The following is a 22904-nucleotide window of genomic DNA, read 5'->3' as shown; positions in this document are numbered from 1 at the left end:
TTAGGCAATAAAATTCTTTGATTCAGACCAAAACCTGAATCCTAAAGACCCCCAATCTTTCAGTTTTGAGTAGAATTTTTTTTAATAGTTTACTTAAAGCAAGCTGCAAAACTACAACTGTCTTTCCGAAATGTTTCCACCTTGGCCCATTCCTGCAGTATCTGCAAGCATCACATATTTTTGCACAGTATCTACAATGAAATTCCTATTATCCTCATGATGGAAAGAAAGTGGATTTACCATGGAGAGGTGAGCCAGAGGGGCTGCTGGACAGGCCGGGCACGGGGCTGCAGCGTCCGCCCTGCTTCGACGTCAGCTCCTGCTCGATCTCCTCCAGCCCCGCGCTCTTCTGGAAGCGGCTCATGCGATTGACCACCCGTGGGGACATGTGAGTCCTGACACAGGGCTGGCCTCCGTAGGGATTGATGGGGAAAACGTGGGAAGTGCCTCGGAGTGTGCTGACCACCACCCAGCGGCAGTCGTGGCTGAAGGAGATATCCTGTACCTGGAAAAAAGGGGTGACAGGGGAATGAACCACCAACGTGCACACCTCCAACACAGGGGTCATGTCTCAAACGCAAATCTGAACTGGAAATGGGAAAAAAAACCCTCACATTTATTCAATAACTTGAATTTTGGTGCACTTACAATGAACTTAGTATATACACTGTAATTCACAGTTCCACATTCTGTGTACTTTTCAAAATATTCTGAGATTATGACAACAAACCGTGCTGCAAAGTGCCGCAGAAAGCCACAAGATCTTGATGTAGTTTTCAAACAGAATTTTGTTCTAAAAAGAGCTGGGAAATTGTTTCAATTACATGTTTTGTATTTGCTTGTTTAATCTTCAGAGATTGCCCAAAAACGGGAAAAGGGAGGGATGAGAAGAAGAGAGAGAGATCTCACCACTGGGCCTGATTTTGACAAATACTGGCACAAGTCTTATTTTAGCTTAAAATGGTCAGTTTTGTAGCAAATATAAAAATACAGTTAAACATTTTCCACTATGGTTACTTCTTGCATTGATACGAAGTCCAGAAGGATTTAATTCTCTTTCAAGTGTGCTTTACACAACACTTTGATGGAAAGCAAATTCTTGTTCCTGAAGGAATGCTTTAAAAGAGAGATTAAAGTTTGTTTCCAAGCCTGTCCTGGCAGACAACTCAAGAAAACAAGTAGTCGAAGTTAAAAAGATTTATCATAGAGAAAAAAAAGTCCTGAAACAATTCTTCCAAAAATGTTTTTAAAGGTAAAAGCTGACTAAAAGGAACCATGGACACAAGTGGGATTTACCATGGCAAACAAACATATAGATGAAGGATTAGTTTTCATTATATTATTATACAGCATAAACTAAATAAAATTCTTTAAGATTTCACTGAAGCCAGTTTTACAATGCACTAGGTACTCAAATTGGAGTAAATACTGATAAAATCTGTACAAATATTCCAGAAATGCACTCCAGCTATTCCAGACAAAAGCAGCAAAGTATTCATCGAAGTGCAACTTTCCAACCGAGCCTGAAGCCTCGGAGATAAAAAAAGGATTTAAGTCTGGTGACTTGTGACAAGATATTTGATTGACAGGCTGTCATTACACAAAATGCTTCATCAACATTACCGAGATCAACTAAAACCAGCGCTACACACCTGCTCCTTTCAGTCCTGGTGACGTCCCCAAACGAGGCAGCTCAGCGAGCTCCCCAAACCTGACAGCTCTGGCACTTCAGGATTCAGCTCTGAAACACCTACAGTGCAGCACTCCGAGCTCCGAGTTTGCTTACCAAGTGTTTCACCTGAACAGATTGCTCAGAAGGGATTAGAGACCCCACAGGGATTAAAAGGGGCTGCAAAAAAAACCCCAAAGGCCGTGGAGTCAGGGAAAACGATGGCACCAAGAGACTTTCAGTACTTGCTGTTAAAGTGGCAAATTCTCCCGGTCAAAAGCAAACATATGAACTGTGTAGAAACTGCCAGTCTCAGTTACAACAGAACTATGAGATGACAGAGAAAAAATTCCATCTCACTGTAGCATGCAACAAAACTGTGTGTTTCTGCTTTAGTACTCAGTTTCCAGTTGGCACCCTGAGGGTTATGTTCTTTCAGAAACTACACACAACAGCCCTGGCAAATGACAACCCCAGCCAAGAAACTGGGAAACAATCACTACAGGATGTTTTTTTTTCCTCAGTGTAAACATTACACAGAAAAAAGTATTCCTGATCTACAGGAAGAAAGTGTGGAACTCCGTAATCCCAAAGGCTCTCTTTAAGAAAGCGCTCCTGAGCACTGGCTGCAGTCAGAGCAGGCATCGTGGCCATGGCTGCCTAGAACACGGCTGAAACCACAAAGGCAGAAGGGTTCTCATGCTCAGGAAAACATGGAAAAAAGCATTGACAGAAGAGCATGCAATGAATACAGATTTACAGGAACAGAGCTATGAAACCCTGCTCAGCAGTGGCAAGGAGTATCTTGGAAGCTGCTGTTCCACGTGATTCACCTGTTGCTCACTGGTCTCAAACAGCCTCATTTGTCTTTCACAGATCCAGGAGGAGCAGCAGAACCACAGGCAGTCCAAGGAGGTGATTCAGAGACTGTTTCCAACTCCAAGGGCATGAATTAAACACGCTCACATCAAGCCAGGACAAAGCCATCTGTGCGACGCGAAGGAGCCCGTAACTCTCCAGGAGAACTGGAAGAGGGCATGGACCAGGCTGAAAGGACAAGGCTCATCGTGGCAGCCTCAGAAACAACTTCAAAAATCAGCTGTGTCCATGAATACAGCCCTATAAATTATGCCCTGGGCTGTGCTGTTCCCCACCACGTTCCTGTACATTACGCCGAGTTCTCGACTGCTCAGAGAATAAACAAACTGCACAGTGGCCCATTAGTGGTTTTCAAGTTTATGCTAAGCGTTGCAGTTTATTGCTGTTCTTTAGGTTAATGTACTATTATTTCATGTATTTATAACATATTTCTGGATTTGTTGTTAATTATGATGTAATGTTTAGATACCAAAGATCAATCAAGACCCCATAGTGTTTACAGATGTATGTTAATAAAGTACAAAGCACACCAGATCTCTCACGATAAAAAGTTTATTCTATAGCTCAAGGTCAGTGTCACATTTAATACTCACGTCTGCATTTTAAAATTTTATCTATCCTCTTCTGTCTGGACCAGTAAAGGGAGTTACAGACCTGAGATTTTGTTTAATTTGGGAACCCATAAGATGTTTTCAAATTCTTTTTAGTCCTAGACTCTCCATTTTTCCTGCAGGCTCCCTTCAGGAGGCCACAATTACACCACTCCAAAGCCTCCTCTTTTCCAGGCTGAACAATCCCAATTCTCTTAGCTTTTCCTCATATGAGAGGAGCTCCAGCCCTCTAAACATTTTGGTGGCCTCCCCTGGACATCCTCCAAAAGGTCAATGTGCTTCCTGTCTTCTCCTGTTTCTCTCCAATTACTCTTCTATGCTCCTTTTTAACTTCCACTTCTCTATTTCCCCATGTTTTGAACATTGTGATGTAAAATCCTCCAGAAAACTGAATTAAAATGTAGCTACCACTCCGAGCCTGCCCTGAGTGACACAGTCAGGTAATTTAATACACAGAGTCCTCCAAGGACATGGCACATGTCAACAGCACCGCTGAGGATCAGCTTTCAATACTGTACAGATCAAAAAATAACTTCTGAACCACAGAATGCCAGGACAGGTTGGGCTGGAAGGGGCCACAGAAGCTCATTTGGTCCAACCTCCCTGCTCAAACAGGGTCAGCCCAGAGCACCCGGCACAGGACTGTGTCCAGGTAATTCACATAACACAAAACCAACCTCACAATGCTGAACCTTGGGTTTGAATAATGATGATCAGAAATAAACCACATCTTGATCTTCCTAGCACTCTTTTTTCCCTTCCTACCACCCCTCTGGCAGTCGTGTGGAGTTACACCAGGTGCAATCTGTATATTCTTGTGCATTTTACTGCATTTAATTAAACCTGGAGAGTAGGACCTGCAGTGCTGCAACAGGAACGTGACCTGTTCATGACCACTGTGCTGTGTCACAGAGAAAAAACACCCCGATTTGAAGCACAGGACTCAAGTATTGAATTATGCTGTGCAGGGAGATGGCAGAAAGAAAAAACCAGTATCATTAAGCAATGAGAAAGAGCAGCAGTCCCGAGGAGGTAAGGGTCAGAATAAATTAGAAAACTGGTCTGTATGTGAATTTTTTTGGCTGAGAAAATTAAGGAAATGATGTAGCAACAAACATAAATGAAAAAATAATAAAATCATGGTCTACACAATATGATTTATCAGACCCACACAGACCCAACTGCGTCTCCCCATGTCCTCAACACTGATTTCAGTTCTGTGTAAAAGCAACGTGGGCACAGTGAGAGATCCACGTGGGGCCTTTAAGCTGAGCTCTCTACCAATAACTGAGCCTGCAAATGCCACTGCTCAGGGCTCCCTCTCCCCGGGGCAGCCAAACTACTTCTGACTGCAGCAGCTTCTTCTTGGCAGCTCTCATCTGACACTGATCAACTTCCCCAAACCAATCTTGATTATTTCAACCCCATCCCCAGCTTCTTTCCTAGAAATAAGAAAGTCTTCCTAGTTTTGCAGAGTCTATTTCAATAACCAACCAGAGCATGTCACAGACAGGAAGGAATTTCTCGTGGCCATGGAGATTCACATCCAATATCTGGAAGCTGTTCCAATGTTTCACTACCTGGGCACGGGTGTGACACAACCTTGAACGGTGTCTGTGGCACCACATCACTGAAACATTTGTGCATTCCCTGGAAAAGCATCCCATCAGCGTGCAGCCAGGCTGGAATGTTTTCATCACTCCCTGTTTACCTTCTCCCACTGAAGTCAGCCCTAGCTGCAGTTTGGGAGTGGGAATAACAAAAGTCTGACAGAGTAAAGGATTACAGAGGAGCTGGCCAGCAGCCAGCTGATGCTATCGTTCCCTTTATTTGTCCTAGGCTGAGATAATGCTGTTTGCAGGGATTTTGTTTTTGCTGTTTACAATTTCAGATCAAAGAGAAAGGATCATCAGGTGACGGGCTAACTTTCATCTGCAAGTAAATGAGCTTCCTCAGTTCAGAACATGCTATGCCTTCATGAAAAACCTTCCAGAATGCTCTTGGGTAAAAATATGAGTGCAGAAAGTGTTGCCTCACAATGCAAGAGCTGGAGGACAAGTAGATGTATCCTTAACTAAAATGTGCAGCACATGCACGTGCACATTTCTCCTCTTTACAGCTGAACTGTGCAAGCACAGGTCCTCCGAGAGGCTCAGTTCTCTCTCTGACTCAGTAAAATACAGCCAGCCCTTGCAATGGACCTTCCTGGTGTCACTCAGTGCTGCTCTTTGTCCTCTTGAGGGAAAAAAAAATATAAAATCTGGAGCACAAGTGGCACTCAAAGGCTAAAAGATCTTAATCTGGTACAACCAAACAGGGACTTCTGTCTGTGTTTCAGAACAGTGACTTTGAACACTGTGACCTTGGGACTCAGTGAATTATCTGAGCACTTCACATCCTGCCATGGTCATTGTCTTCACAATTCCCTTCTGAGGCAGAGGTCCACCTTCCACCCCGCCCCATCTTCATCCGAGGCACAAAAAGGAGATTTTGGGAAAACTGGGGGGAAGCTCTGTCAGCCAAAATCTCACATACAAAAGCAGAGCTGATTTCAGCAGGGACATTAAAATCCCACATATAACACGGCCATAACGATGATGGTTAAACAATTTATAATGGGTACTAGCTAAACAAATTCTGACACTGATAATCACTCACGTCCATCAACACAAATTAGAACTTTTTATAGCTCCAGTACAGAAGGTGACCTTTAAGACCATTGGCCTTGATTCACAGTTAGTTTTAAACCAGGGGGAAAAAAAAGGAAAAAGGTCTGGTAGCAAATGTATAAATACTGTTCCAACCAGACAGGAGGCACAGAGGCTCCCAGTGTGGGCTGCACTGAGAGTTTTATATTGAACAGTCTCCAAAATTCTCTAATGCTCCTCATACATGAAATTCACAAAACAAAAGAGCAGCCCCAGCAAACTCTCCTCTCATTGAACACCTACAAGTGCAGCTATTCCAAAAGAAAGATGTGAAACAATCCCTCATATTGTATAAATATTTGGAACTATGTGTGTTGAGAATCACAGGTACCAATGCAATATTGTTTAATTATCCAGGGAGCTGTGAAATCCACCAACACACCTCGGACTGGTAAGAATTTTCTCCATTTCATGCCATTCCAAAAGCTATACTGTTCACATCCCAAATGAAAACTGTGTGGCAAACTAGGAAAAAAATTTACTATGTTGATTCTGAGAATTTTAATGCAATGCTTTCACAGAGATGCTAATACTATATCCCAAAAAAACATGTATCAATAAGGGTTCCTTCTCTAAAACCTGTTCTGTTTGGTTTCCAATGTGTGCCTTGAAAACAAATTTATCAGCTGTAAAAACCAGAAGAACATCTTTGTTCCTCATGACTGAAGTCCTGTGCTTTGGGCTTCAATATTGAGTCTTTGTATGAAGGGAGAACAAAAATAACTCTAAAACATTAAACACCTTATAGAACATGCCCAAGTAGATGGCAGAGTATGTGTATGCACACAGATCTCACTGCTCTTTGTAACATTTATAAAAACGACTTGTTAGTACTATATATATTATCCCAAATGAACAGTTTCTCCTAATTTCCTCTCACTTTCCAGACTGGTTATTCCTTCTTAGAGTAAACCACTGCCTGTAAGAGCAATTCCACTTTCTCAGAATGGTAGCAGGAAAGCTTTAGAGTATTTAAACTACCAGAAATGGAAATTCACCCTGATCAAAACTTGATCAAGCACTGCTACGTTCAATAAAGCCTTCACATTCCACTTGTTACAAAGGTAGGGTGAGAAACTTGAAAGAAACCGCTCAACTCACAGGGAAAAAAAAAAGTTTGAAGGAACTGTAATCAGGTACCAGAACCAGCCAAGCTCCCAGTGCCAGGGTCATAATCACAGAGCCCCAGGCTGTCCCTGTCACAGTGCTTTACATCTGCCAGGCTGTCACAAGTCTCTGCTCCCCGTGTGTAATTGCATCAGCAAGTGCAACACTCATTTCTTACCCTGTGGTGACATTTTTATTCCTGTATTTAAAGCAGGCTCCTCAGCAGATCCTCAGTGCTCCAAAGGTGAGGCTCTGCCGTGAAGGACTCAAGCAGCACTCGCTGCTGCCACGGCCACAGCCCTGCCAGTGAGAGCAGATCCCTTTTCCCCACCTCACAGCAAATCACTTCACTGAGCATTGCTGAAAATACAATTCCAGACTTCTCCACCCTTGGAAAATATCCTAACTTAGCCCTCCATCTCTGAGAGAGGGATTTTTCAACAGGGAAGTGAAACTGGGGAGTCTCTGCAGGTTCCCCCACAGTGCTAAGAAAAGTTAATCAGAGCCTTTTGATTAACTCTTCCTTTCAACTCTTTAATTGTCCGTCTGTGGCTTTTACCACCGGAGCCAGGCAAACGCTGACAGTTCCTTCACGGGCACGAGACAAATGTTGAACATGTTACATGAGAAAAGGTTAAGTGCAAACACAGCCAATAATCGGGGCTCTTTGGAGGCACTGCCAGATCTGAATAAATCTGACAGCACCTCATTGCAAAGGGCAAGAATTTATTATTGTCCAGGTTAAACGCTCTGCTCTTATCCCTTCTGTGGCTGGAGCACAAGAAAGGCTCTTTGTGCGCTGAAACAAACATTAAAGTGCCAACATACACAGAATGTATAAGGTGTCTGGGGATTATTCTTCAGCAAAGAGTTTAACTTACTTTGGCTTCGGTCTCTCCCCTGTGAAGTGTGTACAAGTGATGGACGGCACTTTGTGATGATGACCAAGGATGTGTCAGGATTTGGAAAACATGGAAATCATGGCCTAATGTGTCAGTGGTGACCAGCAACATCCCTGGGGGAAAAAAAGGGAAAAAAAAGAAACACAAAAGAGCAAAAGATTAATCACTGCAAAAGAAGAGGCTTAAAGTGGCTGTCTAAAAAACACTGAGTGTGGCTTACATTTGGGGTTTGGAAACAGAAGAAAACACAGAAAATTACTGAATTGAAAGGGATTCACCTCATAAAAACGAATCAGGACTTCAACTGAAATCATATTCACAGTACTACTACTTAAGTATTAATATATTAAGATAGTATTACAACACAAATCCATAAAAACATCTGAAAAATCTGAATATTCCAACTAAACTTGAGAACTGTGCGACCAATATGAAGCACTGAAGTGATGAATGTTACAGTAAAACCCCAAAATGCTCTTCCCTGGGCAAGAGCCAGTCTAAAAAAGATTGATGTCTCCACAATAACAATTTTTGGAAGAAGAGATTATGGAAATCCAGCCAAAACAGCCCATACCAAAACAATCCTGAAGAAGCATCTTCCTCATAAACGAAAGAAACTGTCTGATTTATTGGTGAAAAGCAGAGCTGAGAGCTTTCAAATTAAACACTAAATGAGGAACCAGGTTCATTGGAAACAGGTCACTGGTGGAGGTACTGAAATGATTCAATTAGATCAGCAGAACCACGCTAATTTACATTTGCTATTTACTTTTTTATCCCACAATGTCTCAGCCCATAACCCAATTCTGAACATTTACAAAGATATTTGAAGTCAATTTGCCATAAATTCATACCAATTTATACCAAAAAATTAAGTATTTTTGTACATCTAAGGAAAACACAGCAACATGGCTGAACTTGGGATTACAGTAACAAACTAGAGATTTATTTTATTTTCTTAATGAAATTTAATAGGTTATCACCCAAAGTAACCCTCTGACATTCAGTTAACAAGTACAAAGTGATTTTAGCAGTTTAGTAGTGACATTCTAAATAATTTTCAAGGTACCCATCTATTAAAGAAAATCCAGGAATTCCCACTCAGGTCTGTTGCAACATTTCTCCACAAAAAGCACAACTGAAATCTTTTATCCTGCAGGAAGAGAACTTAGTCCCCATATTTTACATGACACTTATTCAGAGGACAAATGGTTATCTTATTTCTGCCATAAATGAGTGTTCACTGCCTTCACTTATTTACAGGTGACACCAGAAATTGCTTTCCCTCTGCTGCCCCAGACACCAAGAGCACACATTTGAAACCTCTCATGTGTTACCACTGATTTCCTACCTTATGACTGGGAAAATTTCAGAATTAAACTGTAAAAACATGCCAAGCAGCCGAGTAAAAATAGTGTGATTAGCTTTTCTATGGGACCACCATTTCACCACTAGCTCGGTATCCTGAGTGTTTTCCCTCTGTGGCAATCCTGGAACCTGAGAGGTTGGGTCCTTTAGGCCCAGACAGAAAAATTTCTGTCTTCTCTTCCCGGTCCTTTAGGCCCAGAAGGAAAAATTCCTTTGGCCACAGATGCTAAAGGCTTGGCCCTGTGGGTCCAATGTCCTGAAACCCCACCCAGGGCAGCACCCTCAGAGCCTGCGTGGCACCAACAGGGCCCGCTCAGCTTCTCCAGAAGCTCTGAAAGGAGGATCCAGTGAAGGCAAACACGCAGTTCCAAGGCGCTGAGGCCCACCAGCAGCAAGGCACAAAATCCAAACTGCTCTCGGAGACGAAACTGCCTCCAAGCTTCCCCTCAGCTTGACCACCGAGGCTGGCAGGGCCAGGCCCGGCGCGGCCACCCACGCTGCACCCAGGCATTTCCTGCAGCTCGCACAAACGCACCACCTCACATCTGAGCTCAGCAAGATTCCCTCCAGCAGACACACTTTTACTGTTCCCGGCTGTTCCTCCGGCCCCGAGTGTTAGAAATGAAAGGGAGTTTGTTATGGAGCTGAGAAATCCGGGAGAGCGCTGGGGTATTATGTTTGGGCGGTAAGGCATGTGAGCTGAGGTTGGTCTGGATGTTAATGTTGGCTTAACTGGCAATTTCCTTGATTTGTAGTGACTGTGTTGATAGGAAATACAGCTCAAGTTGCTCCGGTGCAAGGCAGCCAAGCCTTTCGTGTGGGATTATGCACACAATTTGCATTAATTCTGTTCTGCAACATCACAAACTACACTTCCCTTCTAGTGAAGTGTGCGGTCCTCAATAATATATAGCATTTCCAGCAGAGAAAGCTGGAAGCAAAGAGGGGTTTGTGTGCTGGAATTAGGCTGCTGCTGTTACTGGAGCGAGGATATTCCAAAAGATCTAATTCAACCCAGTAAGAATTTATCTTCTCTATTCCCATGTTAGTCTCTCCTCATGCATTAGACAGCTTTATGTAGACACAGAGGTGCTTTGGGCCCTTTCTTGCTCTCTCTTATTCCCAATAGAAAGGACCTTTGGAGGAGAAGCTGGAGGAGATAGATCCACAAGACTTCTCTAAATGTGAGCAGACAAGCTCTGCAAACAGATGCTTTTTCCTCCCTCAAGGCTTGAGAAGTCTTTTATAAATACAGACCAGGGGCTGAGTGCACCCACAGATCCCAGCAGTGTTCTCATGCGGATCCCAGCGCACGGCACGGCACACTCAAGATGGCAAAAAAACCCTAAATCTGCCAAAAACCTGTCTGGAACTGGAGACAAAATGCTGCGTAATGATCCCAAGCCAGTGAAAACACAGGATCACCATCCTTATTGTCCATGCAATCCATGGGTGTTCAGCTCAGCAGGGTCTGGTTTCCAGCGCTGGCGAGAGCCGCAGGTGCCTGCGGGCGGCGCAGGGAGGCATCATCCCCCCTGCTCCTCACAGGCTTCTTCCCAAGCCTGCAATGCTCTCTTCAGGCAGAGCAGGGCTCACTTTATGCCAAAACCTGTGGCACACGAACCCCCAGAACCCATGGGGGTCCCTGTTTGGTCCTTCAGTGACACCCTGGATCCCAACAGCCGCAGCCGTGACATTCACCCGTCTACCTGCAGCGCTGAGCAGCTCCAGATGATGCTCCCGGCTCTTGGTTCCATGTTTGCTTTGCCTTTGGGTTTTCTGGGTTTGGTTTGGGGTTTCTTTTCTCTGTTTTCGCTAACTTGAAGGAGTACGGAGGTGAAAGATAATACATTTGTGGCTGGAAAGGAATTGCCTTAAAAACAGACAGATGAGTGGTATCTGATTTGGCAGTTTGTGTCTAATCTAAACTCCTGCTGCCTGTCCCGTTTGGAATAAATGCATTTATTAGATGAAAGCCCGGGGAAAACAGAGGCCCTTCACTTGTATTAGAGGCTCTTTTTCAGTAAGTTAAAGGAGGCCTTTTCACACCCACATTTGCATTTGAAGTACAAATATATTCTGGCAGGACTTGTATCAACACGGAGGTCCCAAGCACAACACCACAGATGGGAAAGAACGTGTATTTATAAAACAGCATTTTGAAATCTCTTCCTCGCCCCTGTTATTCAAACAATAAATCACCCATGTTTCAGAACACTGGCCTGGGGTTTGTGGTGGGATTTTCCAGCTCTCATTACTTCACACTGAAGAATCCCAGTTTTCCATTATCACAGCTCAGCCATTTTCTTTCTCTCCATCTCCCTGCAGCCTCCCAGCAGGAATTCCAAATCCCAGTGGAGAAACGCGAACCAGAATCCTGGTCCTACCTCACTTTCACTTTCAAGTGCAGGAAACTTCAACTCAAGCTTCTTACGAGGCCTTGTGACAGCTTTCCCAAAAAGTTGTTTAGGCAGAAATACAGGTTAAAGCCGTGCTAAGTTCAGTCTGAACGTTTTCTCTTATGAGGGACTTTATGGGTGAATAATCAGAGATGAAAAGTGAATAATTCTTGAGGATTTCCTGCTTATTTTTCCAACTGGCATTAATCCCTGTTTAACAGATAACAGCTGAAATCCATTGGAAGTCTTGCATACACAGGACCCAGTGGAAATTTATGTGTAAACCAGACTTCATTTAGTATATATCTCATTGCAAAAATTCTGATTTTGCTTATCCACAGTACGAGGGTGCAGCCAGATTAAATTAATGACTGTTTTACTGTGTGGTTGTTTTAAATCCACAGAGATGATTAAAATCCAGTTTTGAAGGAACAGATATCCTAGATGGGGAAGAAAAATTAGCAAAGCTTTGTTTTACCTGCCCTAATTTACAGCTTCCTACTTTTCCTGCATTCTGTTTAGGGAAACAATCAGCTTCTTTCAGGACAGAAATAAAAACACGAGGAATATATGCATAAAAGGAAAAACTAGTACAGATGTAGACTGTGGGTTAAGAGCTATTTCTGCAGTATCAGAAGACTAAACCAGACTCTGGCCTGGCCATAAACTAAGCCCACGCCCTAAATGAGGTGCCAAGCCACAAAAAGCATTTGCGTCAACTGGGAATAGAAGGAAAAGAAGGACTTCTAATTATAGGGCCTGGAAGCGGAAGCCGGGAGCGATCGGGAGCTGAGGCTGCGCCGTGTTTATCTGAGAGCTTCCTCCCCTCTGCCTGATGAGGCTTGGCCTGAGGGTGGGACTGGAGCTGCTGATGGGACACCGAGTCCTCAGCTCCTGGCAGCCCCAGGGTAAATTAGAGAGCGCTGGGAAAGCTGGGCAGCCTCACCACATCCTAGCTGTAACACCTCCCTAATTGCAGAGCTGTTGATTGCGTGCATATTAATGAGGTCTGCACGGCTTGGAGCTTCACCAGGAGCTTCCCTTCAGTTTTCACAGGGTTTTCCACCTCCCCAAACTGTGCCACTCTGCCAGCACTCACTGAAGGATTCAACACCTTCAAGCTGTGTTGGATTTCTTTTCAAAACACCAAGGGCACAAGTGCTGGGCATCAGGCACGCATCTGCGTGGAGGAAATGTGGATCCACGGATAGACTGGATTTAGGAATGCAGCCCTCAGATCTCCATGGCCAGCCACGGAGAGACCAGCCCAGCCACTGCACCAACTCACTGCCTGTCCAAAAAGTGACTGAAAATATGAACCTCTCACACTTCAGTTTGGAAATCTGAACTTGGATCCCACAGAAGGCTGGTATTGAGCTTTGGAGGTTCCCAAATTACAGGCTCAGGGGAACCACAGTGACTTAGAGCCACTCCTGGTTCAGTCCATGTGGATTTCTCCTGGCATTGCCACCTTCCACAGGCTCCCTGGGACAGGATTCCTGTTCCACTGAGCTCCCTGGGCTGAGCAATTGCATTCATGTGACAAAGTTTGTATGGCCCATGGTTTTCTGAGGCATCTGGCTCGACCCAGGAACTGCAGCTTTATTTATACCCACTGAACCCCTCTCCCAGGCAAGTGAAAATACAGCCAAACATCAGAGCTGCTCAAGCCCTGGGTACTCCCAAGTGGACCATGTGCTGCAGGTACAAAACTGGGTCTCAAGAAACCTTAACTAAATAATGGAATTCTGATTCTAGCAAAATTCACAGCAAAATAAACGCAAGCATGTAAAGATTTAATGTAAATATTTAAAAAATCCCAAGAAGTCAAAAGAAAGGCAAGCAAAATAAAATATTATTTTGTGAATAAATAACTCCCTATGACTCCTTTAACTCCTAAAATAATCCATGGCTACAGCTCTTCCTTCACAACCAACCCAAAATGCAATTCTTGATCAAGCCATCAATCATCAAGGATTCCTCCTCTTGGTGACATGGGACAGAGGGACACAACATTTGTAACTGCAACTCATCAAACTGCCTTAATTTTAACATATTTGTCTTCCAAGGCAGCAATTCAAGTTGAAAACCAGAAGAAAATGAACAGACAAACTAAAGAACTATTCTGTCATTAAATAATTACAGCCTGATTTACTCTCCAGGAGTGTTTTCCTGCCCACTTTCTCTGATCAATGGGAAAAAACTTGAGCAGAGATGTTCCAATTTCACCCTCTTTAACTATTAACTCAAGGCCACTGTCACGTTTCAATATAGAACATTAAAATAATCAGAGCAATTTCAGGTCTGTTAAAGGTGCAGTCAGGCATCCCAAGGGGGACACAGTTTAATCTGTTTTACTGCTGGCCCAACATTAATTTTCTTGTTATTAATGGGTGGAAAATCTCTTTTGTAGCCAAGGAAGCGTAATTATTTTAAATTTTCAATGTCTTGCACTTCACAGCTCTCAGCTGCCAAGCCGGCAGGAGCAACTCTTCTGGAAAGCAGATCATTTATTTATCACATTTGAAAGAAAAAAAACCCAGATATTTATAAACCAGCACCATTTTTTAGCTGTTTACTAATTGAGAATCTTATTGGAAAACTTTCCTCTTTGACACTAAAATTGGAATGCACCTGCCCCATCCCATTGATTTAAAAGCTGCTCCTACTCCCAAATTGAGAGTGGATTTAGCTATAGCTACAGAAATGTTTTAATCTTCGTATTTTCAGTTTGTTCTAAGGGCTTTTACTGAAAAATATTGTGTCTTTTGCTCCCTCTAGAAGGGTGAGGAGCCAGGATCGAGTCCTGCAGCTGGAAAACCCCTCTATGCTGCATCTGAAGGCAGAGAAAAGCTTTTCTTGGGAAAAGCTGTCCCAGGAGAAGACCACCAGGAAGCTTAGGTAACAAAATGTCCTTTTCAGAGGCTCTAAGGCTACTTACTTGCCTTAAGAAATTGGAAGTTGAAGCAGAAGCCCTAGCAAACCAAAGGGGATAATTCTCATCTTCCCTGGCTGCCCACAGGGCTTGTTGTACGCAGAGTTCTTGGCAGTGCAGCCTGACAGGGAAACGAGGCCCAAACCTTCCAAAAACAGGAGTGAATGATTTCAACAACCTTTGAACAGACACGAAAACTTCTACGCTTAACTTGCCTCCCAAACCAGATACAAGGGATGGGATGTTTGTATGGATGCTTCTGGAAAGCCCATCTGGAGCCCAGGAGGCCAAGTCCAGGTCAGGCTCTGCACTGACCACGGCAGGAATTCCCACAGGAATTGGGATCCCAGCACAATCCCCTGCTCTGGTGGCTCAGAAGCTCAGCCCAGCTCCCAAAATCAGTCATTACTGGCCTGCATCACTCGAGGCTCCCATGGAAAGTGGAACTCCAGAGGAGGAGCAGCAGTGTCCACATGAAAATGTCCTGGCATCCTCCAACACCAAACTCAACGCTCAACCACCAAGACTCCAGAATTATTAATCATATCTAAAATTTAGGGCTGATTTCGCTACATTTTATTTCATCTATAAATTGTGAAAATAACATTTCTACAAGGTTTTCATGCTCCACTTATTCCCACATTGCATCCTCAAGGCCTTATGCCCGAATCACACCTTCCCTGGGCAGCCCAGAGGATCTGGCCCTTCCTTCCCTCTGCAGGGGCAGCAGGAAGAAACTTCTGGGCTAAAAGAACAGACTGTCCACTGGCTGTGGAGAACCTGCCCAAGTGTAGGCAATAATGCATTTAGCAACTCAGCTTTAGCACAAATAAAACATCTATACTTTGCTTTTAAATGTGGTGAATAAAGACAATGGACTGAAAGAAAGCTGCAGCCCAGGAGACTTTAAAACCACTCCCAAAAGGACAAATAATTCCTGTAGTATGGAGAGATGGGGATCAGTTACACACAAGTTGGTTTTCATTATCACAGTTCATAAAGGCCTTTATACCTCTGATCTGTCCAAATGAAGGGAGGATCCTGCTCGTTTTTAACACAATAAAAACCTACAAAGGGATCCTCCCAAAACTCAGGCCTGAGCACCTGTGCAGCTCCTGTGCTGGGACACGATGGGATTCAGGGGTTTATCAGCCCCAGGAAGTAAAACTCTCAGTGAATCAGAGAATCCCTGTTTGCCTGGCCAGCACAGCTCTGCAGGCACTGTGTGCTGGTCACTGCCTGGAATCAGGAGTTAAAGTGGGGTTTCAGAGCAAGCAGCCGAGGACAGAATCAAAAGCCACCTCTTGTTTTGTTCTCTGTAATGAGCTCAGCCTGATTGCCAGTGACCACTGGAGAATGAGCTGGGATGATGCTGCAGCCCTGGCTTCAAACAAAATCCTGCCTTGATGTTCAATAAAGAGCTCACAATCCTGGGCTAAGTGCTGCTCTCACTGCAGGAAGAGTTCTCTGCTGGTTTGTCCCCATCCCTCCTGAAAATCTCACACAGCATCTGCAAGCACCAAAAATAACAGCACTTAAAGAAGTGTTTTGCCATTAAACACCATTTGATCTAAGTGTCACTCTCTAAGTCACTGTCATCCCTGAGCAAACCAAAGAATTTGATCACAACAGTATCCAGAAATTTGCAAAAATACCCTTCCTTTTGAAAAATAATAATTAATTTGGTTTTGCATAAACATTCTGCTGCCCTTTAAATTTACACAATCCTAGAAACTCTCTTAAGGAGGCATTTAATTAATATCTATTTACCATTCTAATTTAAGCAGCTGTATTTATTTCACTTATTTATTTCATTTCATTAGCATTGCTCCACTTTAGGTATCATCCTTCTTCCAGAGCACAAAGCAAAATGACTGATCTGGAACTGAGGATTCTCAGTTCACTGCACAGAGCCCCATGAAAAATTCCCTTCCAAGAAAATCCAGGCAGATGAGAATACAGCTTTTCTGTCACAAAATCCCAGTGAACTGCACTGCACTGTTAAAGAGTTCTGACACAACAGATGGGGTGTCAGAATGACACCAACTGGTCAGCAAAAGTGAAAACATAAATGACAGACATTTAGTTTTATTCTCTGGAATGTGACTTCACCCTCCTGATCCTCATGGCATTTGCTACATCTTAGAAATTGTTAATTCAGGCACTGGAAGCTGTTGATTCCCTGACCATTTATTTCCCTGAGTGCTGCTGCAATCAGCCAGAACGTTCTTTATCTGCAGACAATGAAATGTTAATTGTCAGATTAACAGGATCAATTAATACACAAGGTTTATAGTTGCACCTGCTGCCCACAGTGACTGTTCATTATAAAGAGGAAGGAGAGAAACAGGTACTTCTGAGGAGTTTCTTACAAGTATTTTCAGATTTTAGTTGATTTCACTCAGGAGAGAGGGTAAGATCAAAAACTCTTAATTAGCAAAGAAATAATAAGTTACTTTAAAAACCAATGAAACTATTATATTTCTGTATTCATGGAGGACTACAATTGAATCCATGTGCTGATCCTCTGCATACCTGAGGATCACACCTGGCTGGCAGGATCCCAGCAGACAGGAATTCCTCAGCAGGGGAAGAGGGACTGATCTCCCTCCTCCTACCACAGTACAAGAGTTTAAAATTTCCAGAAAAGACAAATTACACACCCAACGCTCCCCAGAGCAGGTCACCTGCAGTGTCCCTCCAAAGCCAGGGGACACATTCCCATGGGATTTCCTGCCTTGTTACATCCACCCCAAAGTCCAGAAGAATCTCTTACCACTGGGGTTAAAGGCCATGCAGCAAATGGGCTTCTCATGAGCAGGGAAGTGGGCCACGATGCCATCGCTGTCCGAGTCCTCGCTCACCAGGACCTGGGGACAGAACACAGCCCAGGTCAGAGGGAAGCACACTCCAGAGGGAAAACCCCCATTCACTGACCCAGGCCTTGCTGTGGAAGGTGTCACATTCACAGTGTCCCTGCCTGTCAGCTCAACAGCAACAATCCTGGGAATTCTCTCACATACAGACATGAGAGCTGCTTAAAAATATCTTCTTGGAAAAAAAAAAATACCCCAAAAGGACTTTTTAAAGATCTCCCCCTTTCACTATAAAAGCTGATTTCTAGTACAGCAAACTGGCCTTTGCAGATTCAAATTCAAGTATGTTCCTCTCCTGTACTAACCAAGTAAAGCAAAATAAAAGCCAAAAAACCAACCATAGAAGCATTTTCATCATTCAAAAATTTAGTGGAGAATGTGACACTCAGGGCTCCTTTCTCAGCACCTGATGTGTGTCCCTGCCTGTGTCACAGTGGACAGAACTGGCTTTGGGAACACACAAGGAAACAACACTTGCCTGTGCATGGAAAGATGAAAAAATATTCTTCCTCTTTTTAAAATCAGCATGAAAAAAAGAAATCCTTTAGGAACAGAGAAAAGTACTTTTTTAAAATCACCAATCTATTGAGATCTTCAGGATTTGCCAGGTCCTCCCCCTGCTTTTCTGCACTGCACTTAGGGATAACAAATATCTCTATTTACCATTCCAACACTACAAAGGAAAGAGGAAAAGAAAAAAAATTCAAGGATTTGGTCTTAACTCCATCATCAACCAAATGTCCCTCACAAAGATGCCACCAAACCAAAGCCTGGTTCCCATCTCAGTTCAGAGCTTGAACAGCTTCAAATCCCAGCGTGACTCTTCCTTTTTTACAGAACTTCAGGAAATCAAAACAATGCTGATACAACACCCGGTGCTTCAGGAGCATCAAACCAGCACCAGCAGCTCCCCCAGCCAGCTGAGGATTCCGTGCCCCTGAAAACAGCAGAGCTGGGAATTTTTCCTGGAAATCAAACCAGAGGGACAATTTCCCTAATAACACACGCGGGGGCTGTCAGAGAGCTCGAGGAAGCAGCTCATTCTCCCTCCCAGAGCCCACAGGAATCCCGAGGCTGCAATTTTTTTCCTCCCAGACAGGCTTCCTTCTCCAAGGTAGCGGCCTCTAACCACTCTGCTAAAAACCCTCCCGAAGTCTCTCACCGAGAAAGGTTCAGAAATCCCAGCACGGCTCTGGTGATCACAGAGTCACTGGGCTCCAGCAGGATCCTCTCCTCCTTGCAGAGTCCCAACAAGAAACCAACACTGAGATTTTTCTACCTTTTCTCCTCCTGAAGGAGCCCTCAGCTGCTCCCGATGCCCAAAAATATTTTATCAAGAGTGCAACAGGATTTTCCCCAAACCTGCCAGCCAAAGAGCCCGTGGCTGGGTGTGCTGAGCCAAAGCAGCTCTGCTACAGCAGAACTCTGAATTTTATCAGAGATTCATCAAATCATCTCTATCTCACCCTAAAAGAGGAGACAAAGCACCAAGTAGGGATTTATTTACTACCAGCCAGCAGTGTTTACTGCCAGGGCAGGGGAGAACTGCAGCCAGAGCTTTTTCCTCCTGTGCCATGTTTTCCTTCCTCCGTGGTATTTTCAGTACTGCTGAGCAGAAGCCACTCATAATTATGACTTTAATTATTTTAATCTTTAAGAGCAAATTACACCACTTATCCCAGTGGAGACATGTTTTTAAATAAAACATGAAAGTAACACAAATAAAAATGGACCCAAATCTAATCAAGCAGGTCCTACTCTTAATACAATTAAGAAAAGAGTAATCCCATCATCATAAAAACAAATAGGTTTGGCAATAATTATAAATATGAATATTGTATAACAAATATTTGCTGTACACTTGAGATCCCCAATGCTTTAAAGAGCTGGAGTCTGATTCACAAAGAGCCTCCCCCAAGTTACAGCCAAGGTCAAACTTCAGTGGAAAGGGGCTAAAAGTGATAGATCTGTGGCATTAACTACTGCACTCCTTTTAATAGAATCCAGCATAAACTCAAACCAGCCTCACGCTCAGCCTGAACCATTTATCTGAGACAAAAATGTCTTCTTGACAAAAACCAGATCTCCTTTAATAAAAGTGAGGCAGACAGTATTATGCTCTGAGGGAATCCTGTTGCTCTTTTTATATTTATATATAAAAAGAATTCTTCTGTAAGACATGGAGATATAAAAAGTGAAGAAAATTGAGGCCAAATATCCGAGCATCAGGACATCACATCAGCCTTTGCCAAAGCTGCTCCTAAAATAAAAGCCCTGGTGTTAATGACCAGTGGAATTATGTCTGTAGTTAAAGTTTTATTATTGAATATGCTTCACTCTCTGAGCTTCCTTTTGCTCCAGACCAGAATTTCACAACAATTCCTGCTCCTGATAAGCATCTTGATTTGGTTCAATTGCTATCAACTCCTCAGCAAATGAAAATGAACTTTGGAAACTGCGGCTGCTTTTTTCCTGAAAATTCCTTTTTAATGCAAAAAAAAGTTAATAGGGAACAGGGAAAAAAAAAAAAAAGCCCCGATCACATTTTCAAACATAAATAGATCAACATGTTATCTTATTTTGCTGAGCTGTTTTGAAAATATTCCCTCCAATATCGCTGAGCTGTGGATGAGCTGCACGGTGAGATTTCATCCAGCACAGCCCCGGCGAACGCACCCAGCAGCGAGTCTGGGACTGGGAACTGGCCACATCTTTCTCTGTCAGCCAACTGTTAGATGTTGAACAGATTTACATTCTGCCCCAAAACTGGTGACTTTTGAGCAAGGTCATTATTGCAGCCTGCACGTGGGTGGCCCGTGGATGAATTAATTAAGAATACAGAAACAAAGGTCGAAAGAAAATAATTTTTCTTTCAAACCCAAGCCAATAAAGCCTTCCATGTTTAATTCCAATTACTGAAAAAGAGGACATCTGTACAGCTTTAGGTTTATCCATTTCAGCTAATTAAGGGATTCAAATAAATAGTCCTTCCATCTAACTGAAAAGTTTGCTAACACTTCATTAGAAGGAAGTTTAAACAAGCACACAACCTTGTTAACATATTTTGGTTTACCACAAAGTTACTTGAGCATCTCGATAATTATTTTTATTCCTTTTACAAATATCTCCTGACAGCCAATGTCAATAATTCTGCATTCCTCTGCATTTATTTAATTACCTCATAATTCAAATTTTCTTAAAGTAGCACCAATTCTGAAAGTAGGAGCTATCACATAAACAACTGCTGGGGATGAGAGCTTACTACGGTATCTACATTCATAAGGTTTATTAAAAATACTTTCCCTGCAGATTTAATCCTGCAAGATTACATTAGGAGAGTTCTTTGGTCTTAACCTGTGGATTTGTCTGTGGTGAGTTTGCATTTCACCCTCTGCCATGGCAGCACAGGGCAGTGAATGAAACACATCGAGCTCCCCCTCACATCTCTCATATTTAATGGCTTTGAAATGGGGAAATGATGAAAAATTAGTGAAAATTATAGTTAGTCCTCCTGGTTTGTGTCCAAAACATGTCCCTTCATCACCCTCCTGGCACAGAAACTGCTGTATTTGTACACATGCAGAGAGCAGCTCAGTCCATCTTTAGAACCTGTGGGCTGTGCTTGAAATAACTGAAAAAGTACTCAGATCATTAATTTGCAAAACTTTAGACACATTTAAGTAAAAAAAAAGCTTTCCCAGTCAAAAAAAAGTTCTTATTTCTTCTCCAAAATGATGTATTTGCCTGCCTTAGATTTATTACTGTCTTCCATTTTCTTTCTCTTTTTAAAACAGATTTTTTTTTAACTGTATCTTATCTTACAGGCATATTTTATTACTTGGAAAATGTATCTTTCACTGCAACACCCAAATTCTTAGTCAGGCTGTGCAGGTGATGGAAATCTTTACTGACCTGAAGGAGGTGAGGCATTTATTTCACATTAGGAGGGCACTGATAATAGGAAAATAATTCCTCCCTGCTTCTGCAATTGCCCTCAGCTGGGACAAGGCTGGAACCCGTGTGAGCACACCCCAACCCCTGCTGAATGGGATTCAGGGCTTTCCAAGTGTTCATTTAGCCCAGAAAATACTTGGTTGGAATTTTAAATTCAGGGTTTCTCAGTGAGAGGAGGAAGAGCCTGATGGGCACAGCCAGGAACATCCCAAACCAGCAGGAAGGGTTTGTTGATTCCACTCAGAACTCTTCTTTACAGGAATCTGAAAACTGGGGGGATAAAACAAGGAAAAATCCTTTCACTGAGAGTGCTTCAGCACTGGAACAGGAGTTCCCCCACAGGAAAGTGGAGTCCCTGTCCCTGGGAGGATTCAAAAATGAGCAGATGTGGCATTTGGTTCCATGGGAATGGCAGGATTCAGTCAAAGGCTGGACTCGATCCTGCAGGTCTTTTCCAAACGTCCTGATTCTGTGAATCTGTGATTTTAGAAACCAGTAACTTTAGAAGAACCTCTGAAACAGTGCCCCTGAAACAGAGAGGATGTTTTACAGGACTGCCCCACCACCCTGCATCTCGGCCAGAGTGAGGATGGAGCTCAGGTCACCACTGCCAGCAAAGAGATTTTCCACAGGAGAGTAAAACAAAGCCTGAAATTCTGGGCATGAGGAGCCGCCAGGAGCTCCAAGCTGCAGTGCCTGCTGCAGCCCAGGGCAGCCACCATGAGCTCAGGGAGATTCTCACCCCCCTGAGAGGGCAGAGGTGCTGAAACACCTCCCTGAACCCTGCCCCAAAGGCAGCCAGGGTCACCCAGGCAGCACAAACCAGTGCCATCCCCACTGGCACTCCTTGCAGGAATTCTCCTGCCAGCACTCAGCATCTCACCCCTGCCAGGCTCCCGGGACACGCCAAGATCCCTGCCAAAACCAGGATCTACCAGCTCACATCTGCACTGAACCTCTCAAAAACTGACATTTCCACTGCAAACACAGCTGGAGGCACAGGAAAAGACTCAGAGGGCCTGGGAGCACCCAGGACACCCCTCACAGGAGAAGGTTCTGTACTGGCAGTGGGGAATGACCACGTACAAAGTGCATTTATTTATTTTTAATCAGCTTTCCTTTTTGCCAGAGGGATGTTTCAGTAAGAAAAATTGTTTAAAAAATCTCCTGCACCATGAAAATCTAACAAGGCAAAAGAAAGGTTATTTTCTTTTTTTTCCTGGAAAGAAATATAATTCTGAAAGCAAACTGCAGCACTGGAAATAAATTATATAATTTAACAGCATTTTAAAATTTCAGATCACAAAAATACGAATGCAATACACACAGTCAGGATATCCAACTTCCTAGAGGTTCAAGACAAAACTTATTTTCTTAGAGCTGATGGCTTATTTATGTTAGAGCAGCAGGGTTTGGACAAGACAAACGTTATCATTTTTACAGCTCCTCTCCTGGAGTGCCCTTTAGGCTTTGATAGCTCCCTACTATTGTCAGGG

At 43.3% G+C, this 22904-nt stretch overlaps 1 protein-coding gene across 12 annotated transcripts in view; it reads right to left on the bottom strand.

Moving 5' to 3' along the window:
- Positions 1-22904, bottom strand: part of BCAS3 (BCAS3 microtubule associated cell migration factor) — a 297010-nt gene that overhangs the window by 217896 nt on the left and 56210 nt on the right. For all 12 annotated transcript variants that reach the window (XM_038157808.1, XM_038157814.1, XM_038157812.1 and 9 more), the window contains exons 13-15: positions 17355-17448; positions 7856-7989; positions 241-505 (exon numbers count right to left, since the gene is read on the bottom strand). In XM_038157808.1, coding sequence (XP_038013736.1) covers positions 241-505; positions 7856-7989; positions 17355-17448 — 493 coding nt within the window. The remainder of the gene's footprint in view (positions 1-240; positions 506-7855; positions 7990-17354; positions 17449-22904) is intronic.

The sequence above is a fragment of the Motacilla alba genome, chromosome 19 (genome assembly GCF_015832195.1).
Source record: "Motacilla alba alba isolate MOTALB_02 chromosome 19, Motacilla_alba_V1.0_pri, whole genome shotgun sequence".
NCBI lineage: Eukaryota > Metazoa > Chordata > Aves > Passeriformes > Motacillidae > Motacilla > Motacilla alba.
Note: the sequence above shows the minus strand (reverse complement) of the source record. Positions and strands in the feature narration are given on the sequence as shown.